This window comes from Pseudophryne corroboree, chromosome 6 (genome assembly GCF_028390025.1).
Source record: "Pseudophryne corroboree isolate aPseCor3 chromosome 6, aPseCor3.hap2, whole genome shotgun sequence".
Taxonomy (NCBI): Eukaryota; Metazoa; Chordata; class Amphibia; order Anura; family Myobatrachidae; genus Pseudophryne; species Pseudophryne corroboree.
In genome coordinates, this window is record NC_086449.1 from 362,528,016 (window position 1) to 362,553,480 (window position 25,465).

At 46.6% G+C, this 25,465-nt stretch overlaps 1 protein-coding gene across 8 annotated transcripts in view; it reads left to right on the plus strand.

Annotated features, from left to right (window-relative positions):
* The window catches only part of SBF1 (SET binding factor 1), a 421,239-nt gene extending 396,589 nt beyond the window's left edge, over positions 1-24,650 (plus strand). For 5 of the 8 annotated variants that reach the window (XM_063926655.1, XM_063926656.1, XM_063926657.1 and 2 more), the window contains 3 exons: positions 15,383-15,470; positions 22,048-22,179; positions 22,384-24,649. In XM_063926655.1, the coding sequence (XP_063782725.1) occupies positions 15,383-15,470; positions 22,048-22,179; positions 22,384-22,482 (319 nt within the window). In that variant the 3' untranslated portion in view covers positions 22,483-24,649. Of the gene's footprint in view, positions 1-15,382; positions 15,471-22,047; positions 22,180-22,383 lie in introns of all 8 variants that reach the window. The other 3 variants (XM_063926659.1, XM_063926653.1, XM_063926660.1) reach the window with 2 other exon arrangements.
* The last annotated feature ends 815 nt before the right edge of the window (positions 24,651-25,465 follow it).

Sequence of the window (25,465 nt, forward strand, 5' to 3'; positions counted from 1 at the left end):
GTTCCTCCAGTCGGACTGGTTTGAACGTTACAGGAGGTAGACATAAAGTACCTTTCGTGGAAGACCGTCACACTGTTGACCTTGGCTTCAGCAAGACGTGTATCGGAGTTGGGGGCGTTGTCTTACAAGAGCCCCTACTTAATTTTCCATGAGGACAGAGCTGAACTCAGGACTTGTCAGCAATTCTTCCTAAGGTGGTGTCCGCATTTCATATCAACCAACCTATTATGGTTCCGGTTGTTACGGACACCCCTGCTACTTCAAAGTCTTTGGATGTTGTGAGAGCTTTTGAAGGTATATGTAAAGAGAAGCTCAGCACTCTCCCACCCAGTTTGGGAGCTTTGGTACTTCCCTATGGTACTAAATGGATTCCCAGTATCCCCTAGGACGTAAGAGAAAAAAGGATTTTAATTACCTACCGGTAAATCCTTGATTCGTAGTCCGTAGGGGATACTGGGCGCCCACCCGGTGCTTCGTTCCTCCTGCAGGGTTACTAGTTTAACTACTGTTGTTTGGTTCAGCTGTTGCTGTTCCGGTTTTCCAGTTTGGTTAGCATGGCTTTCCTCTTGTTCTGTGTGTGCTGGTTCGTAATCTCACCACTTTCCTTATCTATCCTTCTCTCAAAGAATGTCCGTCTCCTCTGGCACAGTTTCCTAGACTGAGTCTGGTAGGAGGGGCATAGAGGGAGGAGCCAGCGCACACTATCAATTTCTTAAAGTGCCCATATCTCTTAGTGGACCCGTCTATACCCTATGGTACTAAATGGATTCCCAGTATCACCTATGGACTACAAGAAAAGGATTTACCGGTAGGTATTTAAAATCCTATTTTTGTTATTACCAGTTACTTATATAGCGCACACATATTCCGCAGCGCTTTACAGATAATATTTGCCCATTCACATCCTGCCCCAGTGGAGCTTACAATCTATATTCCCTACCACATGTACACGCACACACATTCACACTAGGTTTTAATTTTGTGGGGTGCCAATTAACCTACCACTATATATTTTTGGGATTGTGGGAGGAAACCAGAGTACTCTGGGGAAACCCACGCAAGTATGGGGAGATTATACAAACTCCACACAGCACCATGGTGGAAATCGAACCCATGACCTCAGGTCTGTGAAGCAGTAATGCTAACCATTACACCATCCGTACCGCCCACCTTTGCTCACTGTCCCAACTATGTGCAGTGCTTTACAACTTATTACAATAAGGAACACTTGCTGCGCTTGTGACGCTGCTGACCTGGTGACGAGTTGCACTGGCCACAGGTTCTATTCCCATTCTATGGGTGTCGTGGACACCCATGAGTGGGACTAGTCCCTGTTAGTTGGCATGCCGACTGTAGGGATTGTGAGGGGGCAGCATCCCCAGTAAAGGCACACTTGCTCTGTATCTAGCTGTGTACAGTGCATTACAGCTCATTATAATAAGGTACACGTGCTCATTGTCCAGCTGTGTACAGTGCATTACAGCTCATTACAATAAGGAACACTTGCTCTATATCTAGCTGTGTACAGTGCATTACAGCTTATTACAATAAGGAACACTTGCTCTATGTCTAGCTGTGTACAGTGCATTACAGCTCATTACAATAAGGAACACTTGCTCTATATCTAGCTGTGTACAGTGCATTACAGCTTATTACAATAAAGAACACTTGCTCATTGTGCAGCTGTGTACAGTGCATTACAGCTTATTACAATAAAGAACACTTGCTCTATATCTAGCTGTGTACAGTGCATTACAGCTCATTACAATAAGGAACACTTGCTCTATATCTAGCTGTGTACAGTGCATTACAGCTTATTACAATAAAGAACACTTGCTCATTGTGCAGCTGTGTACAGTGCATTACGGCTTATTACAATAAGGAACACTTGCTCTATATCTAGCTGTGTACAGTGCATTACGGCTTCTTACAATAAGGAACACTTGCTCTATATCTAGCTGTGCACAGTGCATTACGGCTTATTACAATAAGGAACACTTGCTCTATATCTAGCTGTGTACAGTGCATTACAGCTTATTACAATAAAGAACACTTGCTCATTGTCCAGCTGTGTACAGTGCATTACTGCTTATTACAATAAGGAACACCAGCTGTGTACAGTGCATTACGGCTTATTACAATAAAGAACACTTGCTCATTGTCCAGCTGTGTACAGTGCATTACGGCTTATTACAATAAAGAACACTTGCTCATTGTCCAGCTGTGTACAGTGCATTACGGCTTTTCTCTGACGTCCTAGTGGATGCTGGGGACTCCGTCAGGACCATGTGGAATAGCGGCTCCGCAGGAGACAGGGCACAAAATTTAAAAGTTTGACCACTAGGTGGTGTGTACTGGCTCCTCCCCCTATGACCCTCCTCCAAGCCTCAGTTAGGTTTTTGTGCCCGTCCGAGCAGGGTGCAATCTAGGTGGCTCTCATAAAGAGCTGCTTAGAGTAAAAGTTTTGATAGTTTTATTATTTTCAGTGAGTCCTGCTGGCAACAGGCTCACTGCAACGAGGGACCTAGGGGAGAAGAAGTGAACTCACCTGCGTGCAGGATGGATTTGCTTCTTAGGCTACTGGACACTAGCTCCAGAGGGACGATCACAGGTACAGCCTGGATGGGTCACCGGAGCCGCGCCGCCGACCCCCTTGCAGATGCCGAAGTAAGAAGAGGTCCAGAAACCGGCGGCTGAAGGCTTTTCAGTCTTCATGAGGTAGCGCACAGCACTGCAGCTGTGCGCCATTGCGCTCAGGCACACTTCACACCGGCGGTCACTGAGGGTGCAGGGCGCTGGGGGGGGCGCCCTGGGCAGCAATGTTAATACCTTTCTGGCTAAAAAGAATACATCACATATAGTCCATGAGGCTATATGGATGTATTTCACCCCTGCCAGGTCTCAGAAAAACCGGGAGAAGAGCCCGCCGGAATAGGGGGCGGGGCCTATCTCCTCAGCACACAGCGCCATTTTCCTACACAGCTCCGCTGCTAGGAAGGCTCCCAGGCTCTCCCCTGCACTGCACTACAGAAACAGGGTAAAAAACAGAGAGGGGGGGCATTTTTTGGCGATATTATATATATTTAAGCAGCTATAAGGAAACAACACTTATATAAGGTTGTTCCTATATAATTATAGCGCTTTGGTGTGTGCTGGCAAACTCTCCTTCTGTCTCCCCAAAGGGCTAGTGGGGTCCTGTCTTCTATCAGAGCATTCCCTGTGTGTCTGCTGTGTGTCGGTACGTGTGTGTCGACATGTATGAGGACGATGTTGGTGTGGAGGCGGAGCAATTGCCGGTAATGGTGATGTCACCCCCTAGGGAGTCGACACCGGAATGGATGGCTTTGTTTATGGAATTACGTGATAATGTCAGCACGCTGCAAAAGTCGGTTGACGACATGAGACGACCGGCAAACCAGTTAGTACCTGTACAGGCGTCTCAAACACCGTCAGAGGCTGTAAAACGCCCTTTGCCTCAGTCGGTCGACACAGACCCAGACACGGACACCGAATCTAGTGTCGACGGTGAAGAAACGAACGTATTTTCCAGTAGGGCCACACGTTATATGATCACGGCAATGAAGGAGGCTTTGCATATCTCTGATACTGCAAGTACCACAAAAAGGGGTATTATGTGGGGTCTGAAAAAACTACCTGTAGTTTCTCTATCGTCCTAAGTGGATGCTGGGGTTCCTGAAAGGACCATGGGGGAATAGCGGCTCCGCAGGAGACAGGGCACAAAAGTAAAGCTTTTACAGGTCAGGTGGTGTGTACTGGCTCCTCCCCCTATGACCCTCCTCCAGACTCCAGTTAGATTTTTGTGCCCGGCCGAGAAGGGTGCAATTCTAGGTGGCTCTCATAAAGAGCTGCTTAGAGAGTTTAGCTTAGGTTTTTTGTTTTACAGTGATTCCTGCTGGCAACAGGATCACTGCAACGAGGGACAGAGGGGAGAAGAAGTGAACTCACCTGCGTGCAGGATGGATTGGCTTCTTGGCTACTGGACATGAAGCTCCAGAGGGACGATCACAGGTACAGCCTGGATGGTCACCGGAGCCACGCCGCCGGCCCCCTCACAGATGCTGAAGCAAGAAGAGGTCCAGAATCGGCGGCTGAAGACTCCTGCAGTCTTCTTAAGGTAGCGCACAGCACTGCAGCTGTGCGCCATTTTCCTCTCAGCACACTTCACACGGCAGTCACTGAGGGTGCAGGGCGCTGGGGGGGGGCGCCCTGGGAGGCAAATGTAAACCTTTAAAAAGGCTAAAAATACCTCACATATAGCCCCAGAGGCTATATGGAGATATTTACCCCTGCCTAAATGCACTAAATAGCGGGAGACGAGCCCGCCGGAAAAGGGGCGGGGCCTATCTCCTCAGCACACGGCGCCATTTTCTGTCACAGCTCCGCTGGTCAGGAAGGCTCCCAGGTCTCTCCCCTGCACTGCACTACAGAAACAGGGTATAACAGAGAGGGGGGGCAAAATAAATGGCAATATATTAATATAAAAGCAGCTATAAGGGAGCACTTAATCATAAGGCTATCCCTGTCCTATATAGCGCTTTTTGGTGTGTGCTGGCAGACTCTCCCTCTGTCTCCCCAAAGGGCTAGTGGGTCCTGTCTTCGTATAGAGCATTCCCTGTGTGTCTGCTGTGTGTCGGTACGTGTGTGTCGACATGTATGAGGACGTTATTGGTGTGGAGGCGGAGCAATTGCCAAATATGAGGATGTCACCTTCTAGGGGGTCGACACCAGAATGGATGCCTTATTTGTGGAATTACGGGATAGCGTCAACTCGCTTAAGCAGTCGTTTGCCGACATGAGGCGGCCGGACACTCACTTAGTGCCTGTCCAGGCGCCTCAAACACCGTCAGGGGCTGTAAAACGCCCCTTGCCTCAGTCGGTCGACACAGACCCAGACACAGGCACTGATTCCGGTAGTGAAGGTGACGAATCAACCGTATTTTCCAAAAGGGCCACACGTTATATGATTTTGGCAATAAAGGAGATGTTACATTTAGCTGATACTACAGGTACCACTAAACAGGGTATTATGTGGGGTGTGAAAAAACTACCAGTAGTTTTTACCGAATCAGAAGAATTAAATGACGTGTGTGATGAAGCGTGGGGTGCCCCGATAAAAAACTGCTAATTTCAAAGAAGTTATTGGCTTTATACCCTTTCCCGCCAGAGGTTAGGGAGCGCTGGGAAACACCTCCTAGGGTGGACAAAGCGCTAACACGCTTATCAAAACAAGTGGCGTTACCCTCTCCTGAGACGGCCGCACTTAAAGATCCATCAGATAGGAGGATGGAAAATATCCAAAAAGGTATATACACACATGCAGGTGTTATACTACGACCAGCTATTGCGACTGCCTGGATGTGCAGTGCTGGGGTAGTTTGGTCAGAGTCCCTGATCGAAAATATTGATACCCTGGACAGGGACAATATTTTACTGTCGTTAGAACAAATAAAGGATGCATTTCTTTATATGCGTGATGCACAGAGAGATATCTGCACACTGGCATCACGGGTAAGTGCTATGTCCATTTCGGCCAGAAGAGCTTTATGGACACGACAGTGGACAGGCGATGCGTAGAGGAGTTATTTGGGGTCGGTCTATCGGATTTGGTGGCCACGGCTACGGCCGGGAAATCCACCTTTCTACCTCAAGTCACTCCCCAACTGAAAAAGGCACCGACCTTTCAACGCAGCCCTTTCGTTCCTTTAAAAATAAGAGAGCAAAGGGCTATTCATATCTGCCACGAGGCAGAGGACGAGGGAAGAGACAGCAACAGGCAGCTCCTTCCCAGGAACAGAAGCCCTCCCCGGCTTCTACAAAAGCCTCAGCATGACGCTGGGGCTTCGCAAGCGGACTCGGGGGCGGTAGGCGGTCGTCTCAAGAATTACAGCGCGCAGTGGGCTCACTCGCAGGTAAATCCCTGGATCCTGCAGATAATATCTCAGGGGTACAGGTTGAAATTAGAGACAGAGCCACCTCGCCGTTTCCTGAAGTCTGCTTTACCAACGTCCCCCTCAGAAAGGGAGACGGTTTTGGAAGCCATTCACAAGCTGTATTCTCAGCAGGTGATAGTCAAGGTACCTCTTCTACAACAAGGGAAGGGGTATTATTCCACTTTTTTTGTGGTACCGAAGCCGGATGGCTCGGTAAGGCCTATTCTAAATCTGAAGTCCTTGAACCTGTACATAAAGAAGTCCAAGTTCAAGATGGAGTCACTCAGAGCAGTGATAGCGAACCTGGAAGAAGGGGACTTTATGGTATCCTTGGACATCAAGGATGCGTATCTCCACGTTCCAATTACCCCTCACACCAGGGGTACCTCAGGTTCGTTGTACAAAACTGTCACTATCAGTTTCAGACGCTGCCGTTTGGTTTGTCCACGGCACCTCGGGTCTTTACAAAGGTAATGGCCGAGATAATATTTCTTCTTCGAAGAAAAGGCGTATTAATTATCCCATACTTGGACGATCTCCTAATAAGGGCAAGGTCCAGAGAACAGCTAGAGATGGGTTTAGCATCAAGAGGTGCTAAAGCAGCACGGATGGATTCTGAATATTCCAAAATCCCAATTAATGCCGACAACTCGTCTGCTGTTCCTGGGGATGATTCTGGACACAGTTCAGAAAAAGGTTTTTCTTCCCGAAGAAAAAGCCAAGGAGTTATCTGACCTGGTCAGGAACCTCCTAAAACCAGGAAAGGTGTCTGTACATCAATGCACAAGAGTCCTGGGAAAAAATGGTAGCTTCTTACGAAGCAATCCCTTTCGGCAGATTCCATGCAAAGGGATCTGTTGGACAAATGGTCAGGGTCGCATCTTCAGATGCACCTGCGGATAACCCTGTCGCCGAGGACAAGGGTATCCCTTCTGTGGTGGTTGCAGGAGGCTCATCTATTGGAGGGCCGCAGATTCGGCATGCAGGATTGGATCCTGGTGACCACGGAGGCCAGCCTGAGAGGCTGGGGAGCAGTCACACAGGGAAGAAATTTCCAGGGAGTGTGGTCGAGCCTGAAAAAGTCTCTTCACATAAGCATTCTGGAACTAAGAGCAATCTACAATGCTCTAAGCCAGGCGGAACCTCTGCTTCAAGGAAGACCGGTGTTGATCCAGTCGGACAACATCACGGCAGTCGCCCATGTAAACAGACAGGGCGGCACAAGAAGCAGGAGGGCAATGGCAGAAGCTGCCAGGATCCTTCGCTGGGCGGAGAATCACGTGATAGCACTGTCAGCAGTATTCATCCCGGGCGTGGACAACTGGGAAGCAGACTTCCTCAGCAGACACGACCTTCACCCGGGAGAGTGGGGACTTCATCCAGAAGTTTTCCACATGCTATTAAACCGTTGGGTAAAACCAATGGTGGACATGATGGCGTCTCGCCTCAACAAAACACTGGACAGGTATTGCGCCAGGTCAAGAGATCCGCAGGCAATAGCTGTGGACGCGCTGGTAACACCTTGGGTGTACCAGTCGGTATATGTGTTTCCTCCTCTGCCTCTCATACCAAAGGTATTGAGGATTATACGGCAAAGAGGAGTAAGACTAGTGGCTCCGGATTAGCCAAGAAGGACTTGGTACCCGGAACTTCAAGAGATGGTCACGGACGATCCGTGGCCTCTACTTCTGAGAAGGGACCTGCTTCAGCAGGGTACTTGTCTTTTTCAAGAATTACCGCGGCTGCGTTTGACGGCATGGCGTTTGAATGCCAGATCCTAAAAGGAAAAGGCATTCCAGAAGAAGTCATTCCTACCTTGATAAAGGCAAGGAAGGAAGTCACCGCGAAGCATTATCGCCGTATTTGGCGAAAATATGTTGCGTGGTGCGAGCAGCGGAGTGCTCCGATGGAGGAATTTCAACTGGGTCGTTTTCCTACATTTCCTGCAATCAGGATTGTCTATGGGTCTCAAATTGGGATCTATTAAGGTTCAAATTTCGGCCCTATCAATATTCTTCCAAAAAGAATTGGCCTCAGTCCCTGAGGTCCAGATTTTTATCAAAGGAGTACTGCATATACAGCCTCCTGTGGTGCCTAAGGTGGCACCGTGGGATCTAAATGTAGTTTTAGATTTCCTCAAATCCAATTGGTTTGAACCACTAAAGAATGTGGATTTGAAATATCTCACATGGAAAGTGACTATGTTACTGGCCCTGGCTTCGGCCGGGAGAGTATCTGAACTGGCGGCTTTGTTTTATAAAAGCCCTTATTTAATTTTCCATTCGACATAGGGCAGAGCTGCGGACGCGTCCGCATTTTCTCCCTAAGGTGGTATCAGCGTTTCACCTGAACCAGCCTATTGTAGTGCCTGCGGCTACAGACGACTTGAAGGACTCCAAGTTGTTGGACGTTGTCAGAGCCTTAAAAATATACATTTAAAGGACGGCTGGAGTCAGAAAATCTGACTCGCTGTTTATACTGTATGCACCCAACAAGTTGGGTGCACCTGCTTCTAAGCAGTCGATTGCTCGTTGGATTTGTAACAAAATTCAACTTGTACATTCTGTGGCAGGCCTGCCACAGCCTAAATCTGTTAAGGCCCATTCCGCAAGGAAGGTGGGCTCATCTTGGGCGGCTGCCCGAGGGGTCTCGGCATTACAACTCTGCCGAGCAGCTACGTGGTCAGGGGAGAACACGTTTGTAAATTTTTACAAATTTGATACCCTGGCAAAGGAGGACCTGGAGTTCTCTCATTCGGTGCTGCAGAGTCATCCGCACTCTCCCGCCCGTTTGGGAGCTTTGGTATAATCCCCATGGTCCTTTCAGGAACCCCAGCATCCACTTAGGACGATAGAGAAAATAAGAATTTACTTACCGATAATTCTATTTCTCGGAGTCCGTAGTGGATGCTGGGCGCCCATCCCAAGTGCGGATTATCTGCAATACTTGTACATAGTTATTGTTAACTAATTCGGGTTATTGTTAGGAAGCCATCTTTCAGAGGCTCCTCTGTTATCATACTGTTAACTGGGTTTAGATCACAAGTTGTACGGTGTGATTGGTGTGGCTGGTATGAGTCTTACCCGGGATTCAAAATCCTCCCTTATTGTGTACGCTCGTCCGGGCACAGTACCTAACTGGAGTCTGGAGGAGGGTCATAGGGGGAGGAGCCAGTACACACCACCTGACCTGTAAAAGCTTTACTTTTGTGCCCTGTCTCCTGCGGAGCCGCTATTCCCCCATGGTCCTTTCAGGAACCCCAGCATCCACTACGGACTCCGAGAAATAGAATTATCGGTAAGTAAATTCTTATTTTTTCCTGAATCAGAGGAATTGAATGACGTGTGTGATGAAGCGTGGGTTACCCCTGATAAAAAACTGCTAATTTCAAAGAAGTTATTGGCGTTATACCCTTTCCCGCCAGAGGTTAGGGCGCGCTGGGAAACACCCCCTAGGGTGGACAAGGCGCTCACACGTTTATCCAAATAAGTGGCGTTACCGTCTCCTGATACGGCCGCCCTCAAGGATCCAGCTGATAGGAGGCTGGAAAATACTCTAAAAAGTATATACACACATACTGGTGTTATACTGCGACCAGCAATCGCCTCAGCCTGGATGTGCAGTGCTGGGGTGGCTTGGTCGGATTCCCTGACTGAAAATATTGATACCCTGGATAGGGACAGTATTTTATTGACTATAGAGCAATTAAAGGATGCATTCCTTTATATGCGAGATGCACAGAGGGATATCTGCACTCTGGCATCAAGAGTAAGTGCGATGTCCATATCTGCCAGAAGAAGTCTATGGACACGACAGTGGTCAGGCGATGCGGATTCCAAACGGCATATGGAAGTATTGCCGTATAAAGGGGAGGAATTATTTGGGGTCGGTCTATCGGATTTGGTAGCCACGGCAACAGCCGGGAAGGCCACCTTTTTACCTCAAGTCCCCTCCCAGCAGAAAAAGACGCAGTCTTTTCAGCCGCAGTCCTTTCGTTCCTATAAGAACAAGCGAGCAAAAGGACATTCATATTTGCCCCGAGGCAAAGGAAAGGGTAAGAGACTGCAGCAAGCAGCCCCTTCCCAGGAGCAGAAGTCCTCCCCGGCTTCTGCAAAGGCCTCAGCATGACGCTGGGACCTTACAAGCGGACTCAGGGGCGGTGGGGGGTCGCCTCAAGAATTTCAGCGCACAGTGGGCTCACTCGCAGGTGGACCCCTGGATCCTGCAGGTAGTATCTCAGGGTTACAGGTTGGAATTCGAGAAGTCTCCCCCTCGCCGGTTCCTAAAATCTGCTTTGCCAACGTCTCCCTCAGACAGGGCGACGGTATTGGAAGCCATTCACAAGCTGTATTCTCAGCAGGTGATAATCAAGGTACCCCTTCTACAACAGGGAAAGGGGTATTACTCCACGCTATTTGTGGTACCGAAGCCGGACGGCTCGGTAAGACCTATTCTAAATCTGAAATCTCTGAACCTGTACATACAAAAATTCAAGTTCAAGATGGAGTCACTCAGAGCAGTGATAGCGAATCTGGAAGAAGGGGATTTTATGGTGTCCTTGGACATCAAGGATGCTTACCTTCATGTCCCAATTTGCCCTTCACACCAAGACCAACACTTACATAAAAAGGTTCAAATTCAAGATGGAGTCACTCAGAGCGGTGATAGCGAACCTGGAGGAGGGGGACTATATGGTGTCGCTGGACATCAAGGATGCTTATCTCCACGTCCCAATATATCCTTCTCACCAAGGGTACCTCAGGTTTGTGGTACAAAACTGTCAATATCAGTTTCAGACGCTGCTGTTTGGATTGTCCACGGCACCCAGGGTCTTTACCAAGGTAATGGCCGAAATGATGATCCTTCTTCGAAGAGAAGGCGTATTAATTATCCCTTACTTGGACGATCTCCTGATAAGGGCAAGATCCAGAGAACAGCTGGAGGTCGGAGTAGCACTAACTCAAGTAGTGCTCCAACAGCACGGGTGGATTCTGAATTTTCCAAAATCCCAACTGATCCCGACGACACGTCTGCTGTTCCTAGGGATGATTCTGGACACTGTTCAGAAAAAGGTATTTCTTCCGGAGGAGAAAGCCAGGGAGTTATCCGAACTCGTCAGGAACCTCCTAAAACCAGGGACAGTGTCTGTGCATCAATGCACAAGAGTCCTGGAAAAAAGGGTCTCTCTGCTATGGTGGTTGCAGAGTGCTCATCTGTTAGAGGGCCGCAGATTCGGCATACAGAACTGGGTCCTAGTGACCACGGATGCCAGCCTGAGAGGCTGGGGAGCGGTCACACAAGGAAGAAACTTCCAGGGCGTGTGGTCAAGCCTGGAAACGTCTCTTCACATAAATATACTGGAACTAAGAGCAATCTACAATGCTCTAAGCCTGGCAAACCCTCTGCTTCAGGGTCAGCCGGTGTTGATCCAGTCGGACAACATCACGGCAGTCGCCCACGTAAACAGACAGGGCGGCACAAGAAGCAGGAGGGCAATGGCAGAGGCTGCAAGGATTCTTCGCTGGGCGGAAAATCATGTGATAGCACTGTCAGCAGTGTTCATCCCGGGAGTGGACAACTGGGAAGCAGACTTCCTCAGCAGACACGATCTTCACCCGGGAGAGTGGGGACTTCATCCAGAAGTCTTCCACATGATTGTAGTCCATTGGGAAAGACCAATGGTGGACATGATGGCGTCCCGCCTCAACAAAAAACTGGACAGGTATTGCGCCAGGTCAAGAGACCCTCAGGCAATAGCTGTGGACGCTCTGGTAACACCATGGGTGTACCAGTCAGTGTATGTGTTTCCTCCTCTGCCTCTCATACCCAAGGTACTGAGAATTATACGGCAAAGGGGAGTAAGAACGATACTAGTGGCTCCGGAATGGCCAAGTAGGACTTGGTACCCGGAACTTCGGGAGATGCTCACGGAAGATCCGTGGCCTCTACCTCTAAGAAGGGATCTGCTTCAGCAGGGACCGTGTCTATTCCAAGACTTACCGCGGCTGCGTTTGACGGCATGGCGGTTGAACGCCGGATCCTAAGGGAAAAAGGCATTCCGGAAGAGGTCATCCCTACCCTGGTCAAAGCCATGAAGGAGGTGACTGCACAACATTATCACCGCATTTGGAGAAAATATGTTGCATGGTGTGAGGCCAGGAAGGCCCCGACAGAGGAATTTCAACTGGGTCGATTCCTACATTTCCTGCAAACAGGATTATCTATGGGCCTCAAATTAGGGTCCATTAAGGTTCAAATTTCGGCCCTGTCGATTTTCTTCCAGAAAGAATTGGCTTCAGTTCCTGAAGTCCAGACTTTTGTAAAAGGAGTACTACATATACAGCCCCCGGTTGTGCCCCCAGTGGCACCGTGGGATCTCAATGTAGTTTTGGATTTTCTCAAATCCCATTGGTTTGAGTTACTCAAATCGGTAGATTTGAAATATCTTACATGGAAAGTAACCATGCTACTGGCCCTGGCTTCAGCCAGGAGAGTGTCGGAATTGGCGGCTTTATCGTATAAAAGCCCATATCTGATTTTCCATTCGGACAGGGCAGAATTGAGGACGCGTCCTCATTTTCTGCCTAAGGTGGTATCAGCGTTTCACCTGAACCAGCCTATTGTGGTGCCTGCGGCTACTAGCGATTTGGAGGATTCCAAGTTGCTGGACGTTGTCAGAGCATTGAAAATATATATTTCAAGGACGGCTGGAGTCAGAAAATCTGACTCGCTGTTTATACTGTATGCACCCAACAAGCTGGGTGCTCCTGCTTCTAAGCAGACTATTGCTTGTTGGATTTGTAGCACAATTCAACTGGCACATTCTGTGGCAGGCCTGCCACAGCCTAAATCTGTCAATGCCCACTCCACAAGGAAGGTGGGCTCATCTTGGGCGGCTGCCCGAGGGGTCTCGGCATTACAACTCTGCCGAGCAGCTACGTGGTCAGGGGAAAACACGTTTGTAAAATTCTACAAATTTGATACCCTGGCTAAGGAGGACCTGGAGTTCTCTCATTCGGTGCTGCAGAGTCATCCGCACTCTCCCGCCCGTTTGGGAGCTTTGGTATAATCCCCATGGTCCTGACGGAGTCCCCAGCATCCACTAGGACGTCAGAGAAAATAAGAATTTACTCACCGGTAATTCTATTTCTCGTAGTCCGTAGTGGATGCTGGGCGCCCATCCCAAGTGCGGATTGTCTGCACTACTTGTACATAGTTATTGTTACAAATAAATCGGGTTGTTTATTGTTGTGAGCCATCTTTTCAGAGGCTCCTGCGTTATCATGCTGTTAACTGGGTTCAGATCACAAGTTGTACGGTGTGATTGGTGTGGCTGGTATGAGTCTTACCCGGGATTCAAAATCCTTCCTTATTGTGTACGCTCGTCCGGGCACAGTATCCTAACTGAGGCTTGGAGGAGGGTCATAGGGGGAGGAGCCAGTACACACCACCTAGTGGTCAAACTTTTAAATTTTGTGCCCTGTCTCCTGCGGAGCCGCTATTCCCCATGGTCCTGACGGAGTCCCCAGCATCCACTACGGACTACGAGAAATAGAATTACCGGTGAGTAAATTCTTATTATTACAATAAGGAACACTTGCTCATTGTCCAGCTGTGTACAGTGCATTGCGGCTTATTACAATAAGGAACACTTGCTCATTGTCCAGCTGTGTACAGTGCATTACGGCTTATTACAATAAAGAACACTTGCTCATTGTCCAGCTGTGTACAGTGCATTACGGCTTATTACAATAAAGAACACTTGCTCATTGTCCAGCTGTGTACAGTGCATTACGGCTTATTACAATAAGGAACACTTGCTCATTGTCCAGCTGTGTACAGTGCATTACGGCTTATTACAATAAAGAACACTTGCTCATTGTCCAGCTGTGTACAGTGCATTACGGCTTATTACAATAAAGAACACTTGCTCATTGTCCAGCTGTGTACAGTGCATTACGGCTTATTACAATAAGGAACACTTGCTCATTGTCCAGCTGTGTACAGTGCATTACGGCTTATTACAATAAGGAACACTTGCTCATTGTCCAGCTCTTCCCATGACCACTTATTACAGTGAGGAAACTTTGCTCGGTGTCCTTCGTAGGTGATCCAAAAAAAAAACAAATGAGCACACCGCCTTTGCCACAGTGCCTTTCTAACTGTTCCATGGGCACATCATGGACAATTGAAACACACCCTTAGGGTTAGATTAAACTGTTTGCATCTTTCAGCCCATTACAATAGGCTGATTCCGTCGCACCTCTATATTGTGTGAGCTGAATCAGGCTTCTGGAGCTAACATGAGAAAGCCTGCAGCTTGCCACTAGAGTTGTATGTTAAGGTAGAGAAGGGGCTTCATCACTTTGTATTTTGTTCTAATCTAAGGTGGTTATATAATGCAATACTATCTTTGCTTATTTTTGCCTCCAAGACTAATGGTATTTGTTGTAACAAGTTTATAAAAAAAAGTTGTGCCATAGAGACCTATTGCAAGGGAGCATCATTTTGTATTACAACTAAAATGGTTGGTTACCAATACAGATTTCTTCTGACCTGAACAAGTGATAATATACTTGAATATAAGCTAAACTTATTAGATGACAGAGACTTCTATTCTACTTTTTCTGTAATAATTTCAGCTTTTACATGTTAATGAAATCCATGGCGTGGGACTGGAACGGTACACACCTGTATGTTCTATACTGACTGCTTATATCATATGTGACTAGCTGTAGGTTTTCAGAACACTATTGTGGTTCGTTCTACCTGTACAGTATGGTCTTACAAACTGGTACAGAAAGATGCAAGTGCTGACCAGATTGCAAATATTTGTGATGATAATTTAGGAGAATGATTATGATTAATATTACCAGTTTTTGTAGTTTGTATTATTATTATTATTATTATTATCCTTTATATGGTGCCACAAGGGTTCCGCAGCGCCCAATTACAGAGTATATAAACAAATAATCAAAACAGAAAAAGAGTGACTTACAGTTGAAAACAATATAGGACAAGTACAGGGTACATAAACATAGCTACATCAGCAGACGACACTGAAGTATCAGGTGGCAGAAAACTGCTGATTAGGTGCAGTCAGAGATTATTAAAGTAAGAGAAGGATAATCACATGAGGGAAGAGGGCCCTACACATGAGAGCTTACATACTAATGGGGAGGGGCAGACAGGGCTGACACAGATGGGGGAGACGGTGAGCGTGGAATGGGGGGTTAGGATGAGGGACAGCTGGGTTTGGTGAAGAAGTGGGTCTCACCCTGGGCAGGTGCTTTCCTATTGATCCACCTGTACACATGAATAAGACAAATCTGCCCTATTTTCATGGTCTGTTGATGTGGGAGACCACAAAACTGTTCCACTAACATTCTATCAATCAGTGTATTAAGAACTCATTCCCTGTGTCTTTCTAGATCATACGAGGGGATTCTCTATAAGAAAGGGGCTTTTATGAAACCCTGGAAACCACGCTGGTTTGTGTTGGACAAGACAAAACATCAGGTAACAGAATTTCTCTAACGTCCTAAGTGGATGCTGGGACTCCGTAAGGACCATGGGGAATAGCGGCTCCGCAGGAGACAGGGCACAAAATAAAAGCTTGAGATATCAGGTGGTGTGCACTGGCTCCTCCCCCTATGACCCTCCTCCAAGCCAGTTAGGATACTGTGCCCGGACGAGCGTACATAATAAGGAAGGATATTGAATCCCGGGTAAGACTCATACCAGCCACACCAATCACACCGTACAACTCGTGATCTGAACCCAGTTAACAGTATGATAAATTTAAAGGAGCCTCTGAAAAGATGGCTCAACAATAATAACCCGAATCTTTTGTAACAATAACTATATACAAGTATTGCAGACAATCCGCACTAGGGATGGGCGCCCAGCATCCACTACGGACTACGAGAAATAGATTTATCGGTAAGTAAAATCTTATTTTCTCTAACGTCCTAAGTGGATGCTGGGACTCCGTAAGGACCATGGGGATTATACCAAAGCTCCCAAACGGGCGGGAGAGTGCGGATGACTCTGCAGCACCGAATGAGAGAACTCCAGGTCCTCCTCAGCCAGGGTATCAAATTTGTAGAATTTAGCAAACGTGTTTGCCCCTGACCAAGTAGCTGCTCGGCAAAGTTGTAAAGCCGAGACCCCTCGGGCAGCCGCCCAAGATGAGCCCACTTTCCTTGTGGAATGGGCTTTTACTGATTTTGGCTGTGGCAATCCTGCCACGGAATGTGCAAGCTGAATTGTACTACAAATCCAACGAGCAATCGTCTGCTTTGAAGCAGGAGCACCCAGCTTGTTGGGTGCATACAGGATAAACAGCGAGTCAGTTTTCCTGACTCCAGCCGTCCTGGAAACATATATTTTCAAGGCCCTGACAACGTCCAGCAACTTAGAGTCCTCTAAGTCCCTAGTAGCCGCAGGTACCACAATAGGTTGGTTCATGTGAAATGCAGAAACCACCTTAGGTAGAAATTGAGGACGAGTCCTCAATTCCGCCCTGTCAGAATGAAAATTTAGGTAAGGGCTTTTACATGATAAAGCCGCCAATTCTGACACACGCCTAGCTGAAGCCAAGGCCAACAGCATCGACACTTTCCACGTGAGATATTTTAAATCTACCGTAGACAATGGTTCAAACCAGTGTGATTTTAGAAATCTCAACACAACATTGAGATCCCAAGGTGCCACTGGAGGCACAAAAGGAGGCTGTATGTGCAGCACCCCTTTCACAAATGTCTGAACTTCAGGTACTGAAGCCAGTTCTTTCTGGAAGAATATCGACAGGGCCGAAATTTGAACCTTAATGGACCCTAATTTTAGGCCCATAGACAGTCCTGTTTGCAGGAAATGCAAGAAACGACCCAGTTGAAATTCCTGTGTAGGGGCCTTCTTGGCCTCACACCACGCAACATATTTACGCCAAATGCGGTGATAATGTTTTGCGGTTACTTCCTTTCTGGCTTTTACCAGAGTAGGGATGACTTCTTCTGGAATGCCCTTGTCCTTCAGGATCCGGCGTTCAACCGCCATGCCGTCAAACGCAGCCGCGGTAAGTCTTGGAACAGACAAGGCCCCTGCAGTAGCAGGTCCTGTCTTAGAGGTAGAGGCCACGGTTCGTCCGTGAGCATCTCTTGAAGTTCCGGGTACCAAGACCTTCTTGGCCAATCCGGAACCACGAGTATAGTTCTTACTCCTCTCCTTCTTATGATTCTCAATACTTTCGGTATGAGGGGCAGAGGAGGGAATACATACACTGACTGGTACACCCACGGCGTTACCAGAGCGTCCACTGCTATTGCCTGAGGGTCCCTTGACCTGGCGCAATATCTGTCCAGTTTTTTGTTTAGACGTGACGCCATCATGTCCACCTTTGGTCTTTCCCAACGGTTTACAATTTGGTGGAAGACTTCTGGGTGAAGTCCCCACTCTCCCGGGTGAAGGTCGTGTCTGCTGAGGAAGTCTGCTTCCCAGTTGTCCACTCCCGGAATGAACACTGCTGACAGTGCTATCACATGATTTTCCGCCCAGCGAAGAATCCTTGCAGTTTCTGCCATTGCCCTCCTGCTTCTCGTGCCGCCCTGTCTGTTTATGTGGGCGACTGACGTGATGTTGTCCGACTGGATCAACACCGCCTGACCCTGAAGCAGAGGTTTTGCTTGAATTAAGGCATTGTAAATGGCCCTTAGTTCTAGAATGTTTATATGAAGAGATGTTTCCATGCTTGACCACAAGCCCTGGAAATTCCTTCCCTGTGTGACTGCTCCCCAGCCTCTCAGGCTGGCATCCGTGGTTACCAGGATCCAATCCTGAATGCCAAATCTGCGGCCCTCTAGTAGATGAGCCCTCTGAAGCCACCACAGGAGAGACACCCTTGTCCTTGGCGACAGGGTTATCCGTTGATGCATCTGAAGATGCGATCCGGACCATTTTCCCAGAAGATCCCACTGAAAAGTTCTTGCATGGAATCTTCCGAATGGAATCGCTTCGTAAGAAGCCACCATTTTTCCCAGGACCCTTGTGCACTGATGCACTGAGACCTGTCCTGGTTTTAGGAGGTTCCTGACTAGCTCGGATAACTCCCTGGCCTTCTCCTCCGGGAGAAACACCTTCTTCTGGACTGTGTCCAGAATCATTCCTAAGAACAGTAGACGTGTCGTTGGAATCAGCTGCGATTTTGGAATATTTAGAATCCATCCGTGCTGACTTAGCACTACCTGAGATAGTGCCACTCCGACTTCTAACTGTTCCTTGGTTCTTGCCCTTATCAGGAGATCGTCCAAGTAAGGGATAATTAAGATGCCTTTTCTTCGTAGAAGAATCATCATTTCGGCCATTACCTTGGTAAAGACCCGAGGCGCCGTGGACAATCCAAACCGCAGCGTCTGAAACTGATAATGACAGTTTTGTACTACAAACCTGAGGTACCCTTGGTGAGAAGGATATATTGGGACGTGGAGATAAGCATCCTTGATGTCCAGCGACACCATATAGTCCCCCTCCTCCAGGTTCGCTATCACCGCTCTGAGTGACTCCATCTTGAATTTGAACCTTTTTATGTAAGTGTTCAAAGATTTTAGATTTAATATTGGTCTCACCGAGCCGTCCGGCTTCGGTACCACAAATAGTGTGGAATAATACCCCTTCCCCTGTTGTAAGAGGGGTACCTTGATTATCACCTGCTGGGAGTACAGCTTGTGAATGGCTTCCAGAACTGCCTCCCTGTCGGAGGGAGACTTTGGTAAAGCAGACTTCAGGAACCGATGAGGAGGAAACGCCTCGAATTCCAGTTTGTACCCCTGTGATACTACCTGTAGAATCCAGGGATCCACTTGCGAGTTAGCCCACTGCGCGTTGAAATTCTTGAGACGGGCCCCCACCGTGTCTGAGTCTGCTTGTAAAGCCCCAGTGTCATGCTGAAGACTTGGCAGAAGCAGGGGAGGGCTTCTGCTCCTGGGAAGCGGCTGCATGGTGCTGCCTTTTTCCTCTTCCTCTGCCCTTGGGCAGAAAAGAGTGACCTTTTGCTCGCTTGTACTTATGGGAACGAAAGGACTGAGTTTGAAAAGACTGTGTCTTTTTCTGTTGATGTGAAGTAACCTGGGGTAAAAAGGTGGATTTTCCAGCCGTTGCCGTGGCCACCAGGTCTGTTAGACCAGCCCCAAATAACTCCTCCCCCTTATACGGCAATACTTCCATGTGCCGTTTGGAATCTGCGTCCCCTGACCACTGTCTGGTCCATAATGCTCTTCTGGCAGAGATGGACATTGCGCTTACTCTTGATGCCAGGGTACAAATATCCCTCTGCGCATCACGCATATATAGCAATGCATCCTTTAAATGTTCTATAGTTAACAGAATATTGTCCCTATCCAGGGTATCAATATTCTCAGTCAGGGAATCCGCCCATGCGACGCCAGCACTGCACATCCAGGCTAATGCGATTGCTGGTCGCAGTATAACACCAGTATGTGTGTATATACTTTTCAGGATATTTTCCAGCCTCCTATCAGCTGGTTCTTTGAGGGTGGCCGTATCAGGGGACGGTAACGCTACTTGTTTAGATAAACGTGTGAGCGCCTTATCTACCCTAGGGGGTGTTTCCCACCGTGCCCTAACCTCTGGCGGGAAAGGGTATAGTGCTAATAACTTATTAGAAATTAGCTGTTTTTTATCGGGGGAAACCCACGCTTTATCACACACCTCATTTATTTCCTCAGACTCAGGAAAAACTATTGGCAGTTTTTTCACACCCCACATAATACCCGCCTTTGAGGTATTTGTAGTGTCAGAAAGGTTCAATGCCTCTTTCATTGCCGTGATCATGTAACGTGTGGCCCTACTGGACATTACGTTTGTCTCGTCACCGTCGACACTAGATTCAGTATCTGTATCTGGATCCGTGTCGACCCACTGAGGTAGCGGCCGTTTTAGGGCCCCTGAGGGTGTCTGAGACGCCTGAACAGGCACTAATTGATTTGCCGGCTTTCTCATGTCGTCAACAGTTTTTTGTAAATTGCTGACATTATCACTTAATTGCTTAAACACAATCATCCAGTCAGGTGTCGACTCCCTAGGGGGTGACATCACTAACACAGGCAACTGCTCCGCCTCCACCTCATTTTCCTCCTCATACATGTCGACACACGCGTACCGACACACAGCACACACACCGGGAATGCTCTGATAGAGGACAGGACCCTACTTAGCCCTTTGGAGAGACAGAGGGAGAGTCTGCCAGCACACACCCAGCGCTATATATATACACAGGGATAACCTTATATAAGTGTTAATCCCTTATAGCTGCTGTTAATCTAGTTATTTGCTGCCAAAATGCCCCCCCTTCTCTTTTTTACCCTGAATCAGATGCAGTACTGCAGGGGAGAATCAGGGAGCCGTCCTTCCAGCGGAGCTGTGAGGGAATAATGGCGCCAGTGTGCTGAGGAGATAGGCCCCGCCCCTTCACGACGTCCTTAACTCCCGCTTTTTTGTGTAAAATGGCAGGGGAAAAAATACATCCATATAGCCCTGGAGCTATATGTGATGTATTCCTTTTGCCAGCTAAGGTATATGTGTGTTATATTGCGTCTCAGGGCGCTCCCCCCCAGCGCCCTGCACCCTCAGTGACCGGAGTGTGAAGTGTGCTGAGAGCAATGGCGCACAGCTGCGGTGCTGTGCGCTACCTTAGTCTTGAAGACAGGATGTCTTCTGCCGCCGCTTTCACCGGACCTTCGTCTCTTCTGGCTCTGTAAGGGGGACGGCGGCGCGGCTCCGGTGACCCATCCAGGCTGAACCTGTGATCGTCCCTCTGGAGCTAACGTCCAGTAGCCTAAGAAGCCCAATCCACTCTGCACTCAGGTGAGTTCGCTTCTTCTCCCCTTAGTCCCACGATGCAGTGAGCCTGTTGCCAGCAGGACTCACTGAAAATAAAAAAACCTAACTAAACTTTTATTCTAAGCAGCTCTGGAGAGCTACCTAGTTTGCACCCTTCTCGGCCGGGCACAAAAATCTAACTAGCTTGGAGGAGGGTCATAGGGGGAGGAGCCAGTGCACACCACCTGATATCTCAAGCTTTTATTTTGTGCCCTGTCTCCTGCGGAGCCGCTATTCCCCATGGTCCTTACGGAGTCCCAGCATCCACTACGGACTACGAGAAATAGATTTATCGGTAAGTAAAATCTTATTTATAATAATATGAATAGGTATTACACCTGGCTGATTCTGCTGCCTCAGCCCATGTTTTCATTTACAGGATCACTGTTCTCTTGGCCACAAGCTTGTGATAAAGCAGCCAAACCTTTTCTCTGTGAGGGGCCTGTTAGTGTAGACGGAAGATGGCCACACACACAAGCAAATACGTCTTCTTTCATCACCATCTGACCCTTTTTACCATCATGCCCAAAATGATTATTAGCAGACTTTACAGGTGTTTTCAGACCACACATGTAGCAGTTTCAGGCCTATTGCATTCGCTTTCGGACAGTATGTGGACAGCATAACCCACCGTATAGGGTTACACGCAAGTTAGCAAAATGTTAAATGGGGCTCATAGTGGAGGTAATTCCATTTGTCATTCTCAGCAAGCTAGAGATCCATCCTTTGTAGACCTGTGGACTAATTATGCAAGTCAATGTGGGAAAATTGTTCTCCCATGTTATACAGCATCATATCTTTTCTTATTGCGGGTATTATATTGTTTGTCTTATACTGGAGGAAGTAGAAAGTTTAAATACGCTATCTTTCAAATGGTAGTAAATAAATTCCATATTCTAATATATACTGTATAACAAAAAACCTTTTACCTCCAGTCTATAACCATGTTGATGTTTGCTTTTTGTTGTTTTCTTTCTAATCTTATTGCATTTCAGCGTTATTTAGTTCCCACCACTACTGTGTACAGTAGACTTCTCCTTGTCATGTGTTTTTTCTTGGTTATGTTTTCCTTCTCATTTCTATCGCTTCCATTCTTATGCTTTTGGATTAATGTGTCATATCCATTTTATGCTGTCTGTTTTATACTACGTTTTTCAGTCTTTTTATCACATTACACTTTTTTTTTTTACTCCCTGGTTAGCTGCGTTATTATGAGAACCACACAGACACTGAATGTAAAGGGGAGATTGACTTGGCAGAGGTAGAGGCTATATCAGCAGGTACTCCAACATTGGGTGCTCCGAAGACTGTAGATGAAAGGGCATTTTTTGATGTAAGTTCAAATGTTTCTTTCCTTTAACTTATTTTTTGGAGAGGGAGGGGGGTCGATTTTGCTAAGTTGCATCCAGTGTCTCAAATAAAATGTGTTTTTCCTTTAATGTCTGCTACTTACAATGTCCCCAGGAGCATCATTTTCTCTGTCATTTGCTATACGTTTCATTTTCTTCATAATTTCTGTACATTTTCTTCTCTCCAGTTGAAGACAACTCGACGGTTCTATAATTTCTGTGCCGCAGACCCTATGCTGGCCCAGCAGTGGATTGACCGTATCCAGAGCTGTCTATCTGATGCATGAGTCTTCAGGACGGGAAACAAAAATGTCAGGATACCACTGAAGAAATAGTAGCACTGGGTACCACTTGGAGGCATACAGCTTAATATGTAAACTCACAATAAGCTGTTGTATCTAAGTTACTGCCAGGAGGTAAAACAAGTAATAGCCTTGTCTAATTTTTGGCGTAAAGACTGCGTTAGTAATTTGGGTATGTACTGTCCATTGAAGTCATCCTGCAGAAACAATGAATACCGTCAAGAACGATCTCTCCAAGAATAAAAAGTTATGAGTAGTATTCTTCTGAGAATAGCTGGTGCCTCAATGGTGAGATCAGCGGCTCTTGTGGTGAAATGAAAACCAGGTAGACCCACTCTAATTAGGCTCCGGGTCCTTCATGACGCTCAACTGAAGTGACAGCTCTGGTATCCAAGGAATGATATGCATCTGGTTAGTCTTATAAATACTTATCTGTAAGATACCTTTGGTCCAAAAGTCAATTTTAAATTATTTTATAACGGTAAGAAGCATGAACACGTGTGACCTGCGCTTCCTTGTAACAAGGGAATTAAAAGTTTTAGCAAACCTGGCTGAAAAAGGAAGACCTCCACATAGGATACAAACAAAATACAGGTAGAGAAAAACGTGTCTTCAGTCGCATCCCTAACACCCAATGGTGATCAGTCTTCAGTTTTGTGTTTTTTTTCTTCAAGTATAAAGAGACATTTTCTAGATCTCCTTTGGCTGTAAGCAGCTGGCTACACTGTAGGAAATGGAAATTTGCACAGTGGCATTTGACTTGCCCAGTCCTCGTGCCCTGGCTGCAGAACGGTTGGAGCTTGGACTCTGATGTCCCAAATATAATGTAGGAAATGAGGTGAATACCACTAAGGATATTATTTTTATTTCCGTGTCACAGGATTTTGCTTTCCTCATTGTAAAGACTGTAATGACAAGGAAGAAGATGCTTATATGGAAAACATAGTTTCTGAATAGTAATATAAATATTCAAGTCTCAGACTCCTGGAGATGAGCCCCAAGACATTCTGGACCACACCTATCACCAGTCAGCTGCGGGTTGGTCTCTGTGTACCATGGACAGAATGCAGTGATGTCAGCACCTTTTGTTTGCCATGTGTACCATTTGGATTAACAGGAATTGTTAAACTGCTAACGGTATTTTAACTCTGGTTATTGTATGCCATTTAATTATTACTGTATATTGCTGTATATAGAGGAATGTCCAACACAGCATGAGATTTATGGAGAGGTGTCCTGGGAAATTATTGGAAGCTGATCTTTTTAACCCTTTCACTGCAGGAAAGCAGAATATTTTGTCAGATTGTGTCTGCTATTCGAATGATGTAGTCTTCTACGTCCACTCAAATTTATTTTGCGCCATTCTTACACTGGGCTTACAGTTCAGGTCTCACAGACAAACATGGATTTATGTATTTTTATTACCTACATATAAATTTGCACAGTGGTTACTGGGCGTTACTGCTCCAGTCATGAATCTGACAATATGGTGGGTGAGAGAGGGAACAAGCCAAACCTATGAAGAGTTAGTGTAGATTACAATAACACTGTATGGATTTACTGTGAAGAGAATGTAAAAAGTGGAGAGTTATAAAACTAGAGTATATGTAGAACTATGCACCGTTAGTTTTGCTGTGAATATGTGTAAATAATACACGTTTTGAATCCCAATTTAATTAACAATCAGAAGACTTTGCTTTTTGTATCATATATGTGCAGCTCGTAGTGGCAATACGAGTCAGTGTAATGTAAGCTAATGAGTAATGTTTGCATACTGCAGATAATGACAAGACTGACCATGAATGTAATGAAACATAACCAAGACTGTATTATAGAAAGAATACAAAGGTCCATCGAGTTAAACCGTTTATAAATTCTGCTTTGTAGCAGAGGTTTAAAAGCACACACCATTGCAAGATCCTAACAACATAAGTTTACCTTTTCTAAATGCTAGAAAACCCCTATATAACTAGGCTTGCCATAATATCCCTTTATACTGGGACACCTGTGATTTACACAGGTTCTGTGGCTGGCCAAATTCATGACTGCAATTCGTTTAGTTTTATGTGTCTTGGATTAAGGAAAAATTATAGTGTGTGTGTGTGTGTGTATATATATATATATATATATATATATATATATATATATACACACATATACATAGTACAATATTTTCCACAATAGTGGAAATAATAGCACTTTCCAGACATCTTACAATATCATAGCAAAAAGAGGAGAATACGGTTCACCAACGTTTCAGGCTAAACCAGGATCTTTTTCAAGGTACAACAGTGGAGTCACAGCATCAAATGAGCATAGAAGTAGACAGCAAGGAACTGGACCAGTTCCAGGTCCTTGCTGTCTACTTGTATGCTCATTTGATGCTGTGACTCCGCTGTTGTACCTTGAAAAAGGTCCTGGTTTGGCCCGAAACGTTGGTGAACCGTATTCTCCTCATGGAACTGTGGGTTGATATTTTTTCATTCTTTCTAATAAATTTCTTTTTGCTATGATATTGTAAAAAGTCTGGAGAGTGCTATCATGTCCACTATTGTGGAAAACACTGTACTGTAGTATGGGTCCCGCCTTTCGGTGAGTTGGACTCTGACCTGGCACTCCAGCAGCTGTTTAGTATGGGCCGGACTGGCCATATGGCACTTCTGGGGAGACCGTGGCTGGCCAAGCAGCACAGCCTCTCGACACTCTCCGCAGCTGCCTGGCACATGGGGGCATGCCATCATGACCCAAGACCGTGCCCCCTTGTTGCGTTCACCTACAATGCCAGGGTTGTTACAAAGTTCCATTCTGTCCCTGGCTGTAGAATATTTTACGCTGATCCCAAACAGAATATTTCACAAATTAAATTATTATTCTCTCATTACTGGTCTAGTAAATTATGTTTTACTTTTTTAAATGCCCTTTTTTTTGCGCAAATTTAATTTTTTGCTCAATGAGGCTCTCATTCAGT